The sequence below is a fragment of the Nuphar pumila genome, chromosome 5, assembly GCF_984573655.1.
Source record: "Nuphar pumila chromosome 5, dmNupPumi1.hap1.1, whole genome shotgun sequence".
Classification (NCBI taxonomy): Eukaryota; Viridiplantae; Streptophyta; class Magnoliopsida; order Nymphaeales; family Nymphaeaceae; genus Nuphar; species Nuphar pumila.
In genome coordinates, this window is record NC_143253.1 from 10,179,679 (window position 1) to 10,192,548 (window position 12,870).

Genomic DNA, 12,870 nt, shown 5'->3' on the forward strand with positions numbered 1-12,870 from the left:
GAAACTGAAAAGAATAATAAACTAAAAAAAAGTTTCATACAGTTAACAGAATACTTCACATTTGTTCGCCTACCCTGAGGTGGCAGCCAATACATGGATTCCCCAAAACGAGAAAAAACCCATCCTCTTTTCACCAGTAAAACAAAGAACCAGTTTTTTTTTTTTTTCCATGACCCCCCCGCCCCCTAAGTTTCAAAATATCTCCCATTGCTGTTGTTATTTGGAGGCAGCAAAGGGACTCGACCTGAAATAGCCAAACCATAACCCTTGAGCCCATTGTATTTTCCGGGGTTGTTAGTCATCAGCCTCATCGTTCTGACACCCAAATCTCGCAGTATCTGCAAAAACCAGTCATGTATGTGATCACACACAACACACCAATTGAGATCAGGTGCAATGTAATTGCACACTTAAGTGTGTTGCTGTTCTTGATTACCCACCATCTAATGTTGGGCCCCATATCTGATAAGCTATATCCCAAAGATGGTGGGTGATCCAGTGCAGCAGCACACTAAAAGTATACAGTCACATTTCACCTGAGCCTCACTTCCTACTTATAATATGTTTTTAAAGTCTAGTAAAAGAATGCATTGCCATCCAACACGACAGGGACCCAATGATCTATTAACTCCATCTCCAATGTAGTCACAGCATTCTGAGTGGGGCCCATATAATGCTGTCATATGATTGGCAGGGATCACATGAGAGATGAGTCAAGAGATTATTTGAGCACTGTGTCGAACCAACAAAGTTAATATCACTGATTTTTTAAAAAGTAACTCTACAACAAATGTAGCAATATGAAAAGGGTAATTTACATACTGTCACCCAACTTATTACGCTTAGCTGCCTAGCTTTCAAACTAAGATAAACGCCTACCTTTTAAAAAAAAATACTTAGATGATTGCTCTAGTTATTTTTCATATCAATTAACTTTATTTAACTCTTCAAAATGATACTTTTAATCTCTTCCTTTCTTTAAAATGATTGAATGCCACTTTTATAGCTCTTTATTTTTTCAACCATACTCAAAAGAAAAATAATTTCAAAAGGTGAAAGTAACACAAAAGCTAATCCAAAGTTACTGGAAACTTCTTAAATAAGTGGGAAGCGCGCTTCCCAGAAACTTGTTTCAAAAGTGCTGATACTCCTTGCTTTCAAAACTTGATGAGAATTTCAATTATCTAACGTTTCTCCTATGCTTTTCACACGATTCTTTCATGTTTCCTACATGCTTCATATATGTACTCTCGTGTCTCTTTTCATGTTTTCTATATGCTTCTCACTCACTTCTCATGTGCGTTTTCTAAATTAATAACCATCATTTTCAGATTTTAACAAATTTTAATTCTTACACTACAAAATCATGAAATTAAGAACAATCATTTTTATTTTAGTTTTTATTTGCTTCTCATTCGATTCTCATTTTGCTTCTTATTTGATTTTCATATTGGTTCTTCTTCAATTCTCATTTTGCTTTCAAATATATTTCTTGCTTTTCACTTTCTATCAATTTTATAACATCTCGCTTCTGCTTTCAGCATCGTTTCCGGCTTATGCTTCCTAGTCTAGCAACCTTGAGATCATCCAAGTAATTCTTAAAAAAATAGGTGTTTATCTTAATTGTTTGAAAACTGAGGCAACTAAATGTAAATCCATCATGCATGATACATTAAGGGATTACAAGTAAATTACCCATATGAAAAATATCCAACTAGAGAAACTCAAGATAAGTTTCACTTACCTGTGCACCGATACCATATTCTCGAGAATCGATGGGCAATCCCAGATCTTCATTGGGTTCCACCATAGTAGTATCACGCCCACCATCTTGGGATGTGTAAGGACGTAGCTCATGGCCAAGCCCAATTCCCCTCCCCTCATGCCCGCGAAGATAAACAAGCACTCCTCTTCCAGCTGACTCGATTTGCTGCATAGCAAGTGCGAGCTGGTTCCCACAGTCGCATCTGGTGCAACCAAATATGTCGCCCGTCAGACACTCGGAATGCACTCGCACCAGAATGTCTTTCCCGTCTCCAATCTCTCCCTGTTCGCGAATATGCAATCAGTGAGTGAAGATGAAGACTACCTGCTCAATTAAAGGCAATGATATGGGTAGTGCCCACTGCCCATGAAGAAAATTACAACCTATGGGTAAACAGAGTAATACCAAAAGAACATTAACTGACGTCAAGCCCAAAGACGATTAAGGTGGCTAGCCCTATCTCATGAAGTTCGGTAATTAACATACCAGCACCAAACTCACAAATTTCCTTGGGAAAATCCAACGGTATTGTCAAAGATCTGTTTTTTCTCGAAAAAAAACATCTGAAACATCAGTACATAAAAAATATAAAATGTGTTTTTGAATATATATATATATATATATATATATATATATATATATATATATATATAACGATAGAGTAAATGTAGAAATAATTTAAAAAATTGCACAAAAAGGTTTTAACATGATTTTAATGTGATATTAATTCATTAAGAATACATATCCAAAATAGCCACTTCTTTTAAATATCAAGTGTTTAGCAGCAAAAACAACAGCCACTGAAAATATCGCATTAAATTTAATGTCCCAAGCACCATTTTTAGCGACCCCCACCCCCCACACACACACCCCTGCAGACTACCAATGTGGACTGATCCGATACGGGTTGTATATCCAACCAGGTAGGTAGATTCGGGTTGGATTAGTAACCAGGATTCAAATCAGTCATACATCTAAATCCAAACTGAATCTAAATCTGAGGAAATTTCATTTAAGTAGAAAGTACATCCAATTAACTAGTGATAGTGCTATGGAAAGATTAGCTAGTGATAGTCATATTTGGATTCAGTTTTATCTTTATCTACGTGGATCCAAATCTTACTCTGAGTCCATCAGGAAACTCCAAACATAATCCGACACATTTACATCCCTACCTTCCACTAGAAAGACACCTAATAAAAAGTTACAAACAAACATGTGTGCACATGCACACACACACAATCATGCATATGCAGCTATACAAACACATACTGAGAGAGAGAGAAAGATGACCCACCTTTACGAAGGTTATGTGCTCGACTCCATCCAAGTGAGATTTATAGCAGAATGCCTCAAAGGGACCCCACTTTGTAGGTATACGAGCAGCAGAAGCTCGTTCCACCAGCTTCTCCCTTTTCCTTCTATACCTGTTCAAACAAATGTTACAGTCTATACCGAACAATTCCACAAGGTTTCTAATGATGATGAAAACATATAGCAAAACTTATTCAATCCAAGGTGACTTCTCAATTTTACACAATGGCTTTAAGCCACATAACCCATTTGGAGCAGTCTTGGAATCAACTAAATCGCTTGAAGTTCAAAGCCCAAATCTATCCCCCACATTATTAGTCACAAACGCTTTTTGACAGGCATTTGCTGCAATTGGTCGGGTAAACCAAAAACCTATTAACAAATAGGAACACATTCCCACAAGTCCCAAAAAATATGGATTTGTATCAAATTGGGACTAGTAACTAATCCCATCATAGAAGTATTGAAAAAACTCATATAAGCAAAAAATCATGTTGCCAATCCTGACTCCTGACTGGGATCAAACAAGTGAGAATCTGATTCAGAGTGTCCCGAGAACCAAGCCTTCAAGCAAAAATTCAAGCAATCTCCCCAAAACATATATGTTTTTTTTTTCTGCTGAATGCAACAAAACACTTCTCTTGCTTGGTGAAACATAGTTATGTTTTTCTTTCCATGAGGAGAAAACATAGTTATGTTTGGTCCTCACATGTCTTTATGTCAGCATTCCATTGGAACTAACAGGAACAAGCAGAAAATCTCTCTTCCCGATAAACTACAAGGGTTTCTACTGCTTTTTAGCAAATGTTCTACTAATTCTGAAAGAATCATAACAATCAGAATCCACAAAAACTTAGTGGAAAGATAACAGATACAATTGCTGTTGGCATTTTCAAGTAGTTTAGTAGTTAGTACTTAATTTCCCTAAAGCAAAGATTTAGGTACCTGACTAAGTCAGCTATTGATATAATTTTCAAATTCTCTTTCTTGGCAAATTCGCGGAGCTTTGGCAGCCGGGCCATTGAACCATCATCATCCACAATTTCACATAAGACACCCACAGGGTCCAATCCAGCCAGCATGGCAAGATCAACAGATGCTTCTGTATGTCCAGCTCTTTTAAGTACACCTCCCTCCCTGTATTTCAGAGGAAAGATATGACCTGGACGGTTGAAATCATCAGGCTTCGAATCAGGAGATGCAAGGGCCAAGATGGTCTTTGCTCTATCTTTAGCAGATACCCCAGTGGTTGTACCTACTTTTGCATCCTACAAATACGTAATTGGATTGAATGGCAACATAAAATAAGAATACAGAGTTTTCTAATCTTGAAATACATCATCTACAGATGTAACTCATTTAAATGTAACTTGAAATGGAAACTGCAGAGTTGAGCACCTTCATACGAGTATATCTGATACATAAGTTCCCTTTTCATTTACTTCAAGTATGCCAAAAAAGGGAAAATAATAATAGAATCCTATTAATTGGCCAAATGAAGAAGGATGGAAACACAAAAAAGATGATCATAAATGCGCTAGTGCAAATACAGAGCTTAATTTTTTGGATGGAAGAAAACCTTATAGTCTGTAATCAACGAAAACCACTTATTTTCATGGTCATTAACAGTACCAACCATGTATAAGCACTTAAATTTATGTTTCTGAGGAACAAAGTAAAACTAAAGTATGACATATAACACTTGGTCCACGATAAAAAGTTCAGGCCACATATAATATCCAGCAGCAGTGCATACCACTGATATTGTGAATGCAGTACAGAGCTTCTCTTCATTTTCCTTGCGAGACACCATCAGAGGAAGGTCTAGTCTCTCCAAGCGATCTCCCTTCATGGCTACACATACAATTCCAGTGCCATGTTTTACGATGAAGGCCATTGCTTCAGGTGTCACCATAGAAGCAGACATTATGAGGTCGCCCTCGTTCTCCCTGCTTTCATCATCTACAACAATTACAAACTGCAGAAAACCATTGACATCAGATATACAGAGTGATGTAGGATAAAAAAGGAAGAAAAAGAACAGCATGGCGCAAAACCGACTTTTCCTCGGCGAATATCCTCAATGGCTTCAGCAACGGAGGAGAATCCCATGGAAGGGCAATCCAGATCCCCATCACCAGCATCATTTCCATGTGCAAGAGAGCCACCATCTTGAACAACTTTGGCATCACAAGTTGGTGTTCGGGTGATCGTTTTTGAAGAAAGATTTCCGTCTGGGGAAGGATTGAAACTGCTCTTGTGTCCATCTCTCTGTGGAGTAACAGCTGCACCATCACCCTTTGTGCAAACGCAGAGCACGGTCTCCTTCCCTAAGTTAGCCAATGATGGTTTCCAAGTTCTTGCAGTTACCATTAATGGGTTATTCAACCTCACCTGTCTAAGCTCATTTTCAAGCTTCCGGGCCCTGAGAGAGAGAGAGAGAGAGAGAGAGAGAGAGAGAGAGAGAGAGATTTATATTACGTCCCATGTTAAAGTAATGAGATAATGAGAGCGCACAACGACCAACTCAGCCCCACTGAGGGGGTTTGGGATGCACCCACTTATCTAGATAAACGAGATAAGCTTGAAGGCTGAATCATGCTTGATAGAACATCCCACCTTATTCCATTTATCTAGATAAATTGGTGTGTCCAAAAACAGCTGCACCCCAATATGATATTGAGATGTATCTTTAACCCTCAGATCGATCAAACGCAGCCTAAAAAGAACTATCATCTGAACACGAAAACGAACCCAATTTCCGGAATTCACCAAAACCCACAATTCACATGTTCAGGAGAGGGAAATCAAGCAAAAAACGAAGCACCATCGATTTCTTAGCGGCAAAGAAAAGAGTACATAACTAAAAAACAGGAAAATGAAGAAGCAAAGAAGGGAGACAGGAATAGAGAGGGTCGTGATTATCTGTGGAAGAAAACAAACGATAGATTCTGATGAATCGTTACCAGAGTCGTGGATATAGCGAGTAGGAACACTTGGGGCTGGCGTTCCAAACGGCTGAGCGCTCCATCTTGGATTTTGGGTTTTGCTGCAAGGCAGAGAGATCAAAATCGCAGGGTCGACATTTTCCTGTTACCGCAGAGAATGGGTTCGGATCAGGTTATTTGTCAAACGAGTATTTTTCTCATCTGATAATCCCGATTGTTGAGAGATGTGTTAGGGTTCCCCACGTGTCACGTTCTTCTCCTGCCCAAACGTGGTGTAACGGCGTATGGCGTGACGCCGTCAACTTTTGATTAAAAAAAAGAAAAAATAGGGAAACACGAAACGCAAAGGCCTTTGGGTTTGCAGACAGGGTAACTCCTCTCTCTCTCTCTCTTGACAAACAAAGATAGCTAAAAATAAATCAAAACCAATTTTATTTTAATGGGTTGTCATGAAAACCATAGCGCAATACGGGGTACCAGACTAGGTGTGTTTGGAGGAGGTCATGATTGTGGGCTAGGTGGTGGGTTTAGAGGTGGTCATGGTGGTTTGGTGGTGGATTTGGAGGTAGCCATGGCTGTGGGCTAGGTGGTGGGTTTTGGAGGTGGGTCTTGTGGTGGCCTAGGTGGGGTTGGTAGATGCTCCGGTGATTTTGGTGGTGGTTTCAGTGGTCGAGTAGGAGGTGGTGCTGGTGGAGGTGTAGGAGGAAGATCTAGTGGTGGTTTCCGAGGTGGAAAGGGTGGTGGATTTGTAGGGGGGAGTGGCAGGTGGTGCTGACTGAGGGGGAGTCTGCACTGATTTTTCTTTTTCCTCAATGAATTAGTTTGTGTACGAAGATTTAGATTTTATTGTTGTGCATATCTACATGATAAAAGGCGAAGATTTGTCAATGTGCTAGATGTAAAAACTTTTTAGTCGTTCGACCAGTTGCTTGCATACTGATTATCAATGTTAAGTCCTTAAAAATTTTATTGTTTGTATTACTTTATTTTGAACATTATTAGAACATTAGTCATGAGATGTTGGTATTCTGTTATTATAACAAAAAAGGGAAACTCATATGTCAATATATTTAAAAAGTAGTTTCATCATTTGATCCAAGACATAATGTGCAAGGATCACCTGACATTAGTCTATCTACGGGATTGTGGTTGTATACTCTGGAATATGTAGTTGGACATGCTCACAACATTTCCATCTTTTTGGAATAAAGTTTTCAATCATTTACATTTTTCAAGCACTCCCTATGAACAACTGAGATTTCTGACTCATGATGCTGCTCCTACACAGACTCCCTGCTACCATACTGTGCACACATTCTTGGCTCACATGTATTGTTGTTTATTTGGCCTGTCACACATATTAGTCATCATGGACGACTTTCATATAACACGACATCACATATCTGCTCAATCTTCAAAACAACAAAAAGTATGGTTGGTGACCTGAAATTTCACGATTCTAGGATGAAATGAACAGAACTTTCAAGTTTCAGCCAGTTAACTTATAACTGATATAACTGAAAATGAATGTGTAAAGGTTGGTCGCATAGGTAGATGGAAACAATGATAACGTGGTAGTCCTTTTTTGTATGCTAATTGGCACTGCATGGATGGTGAAATGAAGCCTTATATACTTTGGTTAAGATGATTCTAAAAACTGGAATGGATGGGAGTGTGTTGTTTTTCATTGTTTCCTCTTCACTATGTCTCTTTATCATTATAGTCACCAAACTTTGTGAGGTTATATACAATCTATTGTAGTTGTTGAAAATAATAGACTTTATTTGGATGTCTTATTTTTCCTATAAGCTTTACAAAAAATAAAATAATTTCTATTTAAAAGAAACTTATTTTCTCACAAGATCTTAGTGAAGTGTACACAAAATTGTCTATATCCCTTAGTTTTTATGTTTTCTTTTTTTTTTCCTGACTTATTGTTTAACTGGTTGAGATATCGTTCTTAAGATATACAATCTATTGTAGATGTTTGACTTATTGATAGAAAATGGGGTAAATGGGAAGATTACATGCTGGCGCATAATATGAATTTGTAGCTTTGTTGGCACATAATATGAACAAGTATGTTATCTCACTTTTTTTAGACTAGGATTAATATGTTTAGTGATCATCCCCTCAGTTTCATATGCTCCTCGCTCAGCAACTTCTATGACAACCTTTGTCAAAGGGCCATTTACAATACTAAATTGGTGACTTCCATGATCAAATCCTGATTTTTTTGTTACCACAGGTTGGGCATCCTTGGGAGAACATTTATTGTTTTAGGTTTATTCCTAACCTGATTGTCACTAGATTAAGTAGTTGGTATCCACTTTCCTGCATCATCCCACTTAGAGGGTGCAGGCTTGAAAAACTTAGCTAAGACATGTCTATGCTAAGACCCACTATCATGATTAGCATAACCATCTTCCTAACCCCTAGTTTGATTTAAACCATTAAAAATTCTAGCGTTGTCTTGATCCCTTGGGGGTGGACCATGAACCATAAGATCTGAATCATGACGTATTACTTCATCTGATGTTAAAGTGGATGTTTCTCGATGTACAACACATGCATCTTTGCAATTTGAAGTACTAGCCCTAGTTCATTCAACAAATCATGTCAGCCTGAATTTTCAAATTGTAAAAACAAAATATTTTTTTCTAAAATATTGATGTGTGGGCATACATTTCATGGCTAGTTATTATTTTCTTGTTTTGATGTACGTGGGAATGGCATTCTTTGATTTTCTTGATTCATTGCAGAACTTGAAATCATTGCTAGAACCTGAAGGCAATATCATAGGGGTGTCTCCACATATGTAAACTGCTTGATTTGTAGTTAGAAACTTGAAATCATTGTAGTTAGAAACTTGAAATTAGAATTTTGTTGTCAAGGTTGTCTGATTTCTAAGTTTTCGTTCTGTTTTTGCAGTTGAGTTGAACCAGTGCCCCAAAGAACTCAAGTCAGGCCAAGGACCAGCAGCAATAGCCAACCAATGCATAGAATAGGACAATAGATTGTATTTCAGTTATGGTATAGTAGTGAACTTGGAATATTTTGATGAGTTGTGGAGCCTGATTCACTGTTTTTGCCCCTGCGGGAAGGGGGGTCCGGGGGCTCCCCCCGGCGCGGGTCCCGCTGCGCGGTCAGCGGGCGGGGGTCCAGGGGGGGCCGCCCCTGGCGGGGGGTATAGGGGGGAAGCGCCCCCCCAGAAGAATTTTTTCTGGGGCTTATGTTTGGGACCCGGTTTTCAGTGGATCCGACCCGATTTGGTTAGGGTTAGGGTTGTCGCCCTTGCCTTGTTTATATTCTCGCTTTTCTTTCCCGAACTTGTAACTGTCTGTTAAGAGTAATAAAATTTCTCTCTGGGCGGCCGTGGTTTTTTACTCTCTCTCGGATTTGAGGAGAGGTTTTTCCACGTAAATCTGTGTTCTTCTTGTGTTTTGTTTGATCGTTCTTGTTCTTGTTCTTTGTTTCCTTTTGATTGTCTCTTGCTCGTGGTTTTTCCTAACATATTTTTAGTTCTATGCTAGGGATCCCAAGACTCTTGTGTGCTCTTGGACATGTTTCTCCATCTGTATTTCTCTTTATGTAAACCTTGGTTTAATATTTAGTATCGATACTTTAGTTGAGACTTTCTGTTATTTTTGTCTTCATGTATTTGTTTGCCTTTATGTTGATTTATTGATTTCCACAGACGACTTCCACAACTTGGGTATGCCTGATCTGGTGGAATTTGAAAAATGGAGAACGTTTCTGATAGCAATGGGTGAAGTGTCTACATCTATTGGTGATCACATGTACGATGATTGATGGTGCTCCTAAAGGGAAGGGCATGGTACACAATGTGGTGCTTATGCATCAGCTACCAATTATCAATTAACAAAGCGATTGTATCAACGCAAAATTAAAAGGGATCTAGAATAAGTTACTGCATTTGAAAACATACATAACTACATAGGTAAATAAGAGATGATCCCATGTCCAAATGAACCAAAAAAGCACTTTTACATCCTTCACATAACCACGTACAAGGCATCACAAAAGAGCCACCAACACTCCCAGGCCACACATCATCTCTTCTATCTTCATCATACGCCGCAAATCAAAAACACCATTGTCATTTTCCTATGACAAATAAAAAAGAAACCGAAATTAAGTAATAAATTCAAAATATGCTCAATATTTTTACATTTCAACCCAGCCATATAAAAAAATCATGAAAACTCGCCTGAAATATGTGTGGAATGCATAAGCAAAATCATGAAAATTCACCTGAAATATGTGTGGAATGCTGAAGCCCTATAGATAAAGCATTGCAATTTTCACATCTACTCAGGGTTATACTTTGTGTAGCTATCACTGTTTGGTTTGGATTTATATACTCATCACACCACTGATACCCAAGAAACTGCTTATTAATAACTCTACAATAACCAAGATTTTTTTCACTTGGTTACATCAGTGAAACACCTAGTCTCAAAATTCTATCATTACTCTATATCAAATTCATGGTTTAATTCATGAAACAACTTCTGCTTCCATAACTTTCCAAGGGAAACAACTTAAGAAAAATGTTTGCCTTCCGTAATCTATTTTTCACTCCCCCTCCAAATCCACCACCAGCTCCTCCACTAGCACCACCTCCTACTCTACCATTGAAACCACCACCAAAACCCCCAGAGCCTCTATCAACCCCACCTAAGCCACAACAAGACCCACCTCCAAATCCACTACCAAACCACCATGACCTCCTCCAAACCCACCTAGTGTGGTACCCTGTATTGCGCTATGATTTTCATGACAACCCATAAAAATAAAATTGGTTTGCTTTATTTTTAGCTCTCTGTTGAGAGAGAGAGAGAGAGAGAGAGAGAGAGAGAGAGAGAGAGAGAGAGAGAGAGAGAGAGAGAGAGAAGTTACCCTGTCTGCAGTAGGCTTGAGGTTGAGAGTAATGGTGCAGCAAAGAGTTGGGAGGGTTATGGCACAACAGCGCTGACGATGTTAATGTCCGCAGAAAGAGTAGGAGGACTTGAAGGATGTCAATAGCCGGAACAACAAGAGCAAAGGACTTGAAATATATTAATGCCCACCGTAATAAGAGCAGGAGGCTATTAATGGACGCTGCAACAAAAAGAACTTTGAGGATGTTAATGGCTGCAATAGTAGAGAGGGAGAGTCTAATGTCCCACAAAAATTTAATATTTTTAAAACTTTCTCAAGCCCAATTTTTGAGAAAAATTTATAATTTTTTTTAATACGTTCATATGATTTTCGAGAGCAGTATCAACGAGTTCATCTGTGGACACATTCCAATAATTTTTAATACTAGACGATTGAGCGCAAAAATAAGCGCATATTAGTCTTTCAGTATCAGATTCAGTACGAAATCATCTATAGACACAACTCGGTTGAGGTTATTACTCTAAAGATCTTCACACATAAAAAAATACGAAAGATGAAATTCATTTAAAATTTAACACAATTGAGGAGTTACGTAAATATCTAAGATTTTAAAATCATATGCGCAACCATCACATAAATAGAAAGACAGAATTCATAAGGATTTTCATTTCAAAATATTACAAGTCCTTAATTATAAAGATTCATAAAGAACAAAGTTTAATTGTTTACTATTTCATAACTGTCAATAATATTTGGATTCCGTTAGGGATCGTAATAGGTAAGAGTAGAGCCTTCAGTGCGCACCAACCCGCAATTCATCTCAGTCCTCCATGAGGGTATTTGTAATGTTATAAGGCATCAACCACTTTTTTATAGAAAACCCAAAACTAAACTTGAAGAATACATATCAAAATTGTAATTATACAACCAAAATGTAATTTTTATCATTTATAAAATGAGGGTCAAGGAAATTCACATCTAAGTATTCACATAACATTCATTCATATTTATAATCATTCATTCCATAACATTCATAATTGTGTAATTCACATCCATGACATTCAGAATCGCATTCATTCACATCTATGACATTTATATATTACATTCATTCATTATGGCATTTATTCACATAAACTTATTCAACCATCTTAGCGTACTAGATACATGCATGCTTTCAAGTGCAATAAAACATAACTGTCTATAAAAATATAAATATTTACATTCTTTTTTTCTCAAAAGAGCATGCTCATGATTATGATATGAATTCTTTCAATTATCAAATTCTTAAGTCCATTCTCAAAACATTAATGCACTTTTGCATTACAAGATATATAAAGAACAAACACTAACTCGACTTTTCTCATCTACCTCACACACACAAGCACCTTACGTGCATCAAATAAGTCTGTGACTTGCATCAACAGGTCTATCACATGATCTCTAAATGTTTAGATCTATATATTTATGCATATGATAACAGTGATTTTAAAATCTAATATATTATTTTTCTTGATTATTCGGACTTATCAAGTACAAAAGCGAGTATAGTATTCCAGAAATAATCATAAGAGTATTTATTATTTTATGTATTTTATTTGTTCTTATATGGTTTAACTGGTTCTTTCTGAGTGATTCAACCCTGCAATGCAACGATTGGAAGAACGAATTCACGATCCCAAGTTTATGATAGAGGCGGTGGCGTCAGCTATAGGGCACGATTCCTAATGCTGAGAATCGGACTCACAAAACAAGAAAACTAAAATCAATAAAAAATTAGCGAGAAGTGCTTCGATTCGAAAAAGAAAAATACTATAGCGATAAGGATTACATACCTAAAACGCTGGTGGGATGAAAACATCCCATATCTGAGGGCATGAATCCCAATGCAAATGGAAAGTGCACAAATAATACAAAAGAACCCTAATTAGGCCAAACAAC

At 37.7% G+C, this 12,870-nt stretch overlaps 1 protein-coding gene across 1 annotated transcript; it reads right to left on the reverse strand.

The window, feature by feature from the left end:
- LOC149836733 (bifunctional riboflavin biosynthesis protein RIBA 1, chloroplastic-like) lies at positions 1-6,220 on the reverse strand. The gene is made up of 7 exons (XM_090007096.1): positions 6,046-6,220; positions 5,141-5,504; positions 4,836-5,057; positions 4,025-4,347; positions 3,063-3,192; positions 1,745-2,047; positions 1-338 (listed from the first exon to the last, which is right to left on the reverse strand). Exons 1-7 carry the CDS (start codon positions 6,108-6,110, stop codon positions 186-188), a joined length of 1,560 nt encoding a protein of 519 aa, XP_089863222.1. The 5' UTR covers positions 6,111-6,220; the 3' UTR covers positions 1-185.
- Between the last annotated feature and the right edge of the window lie 6,650 nt (positions 6,221-12,870).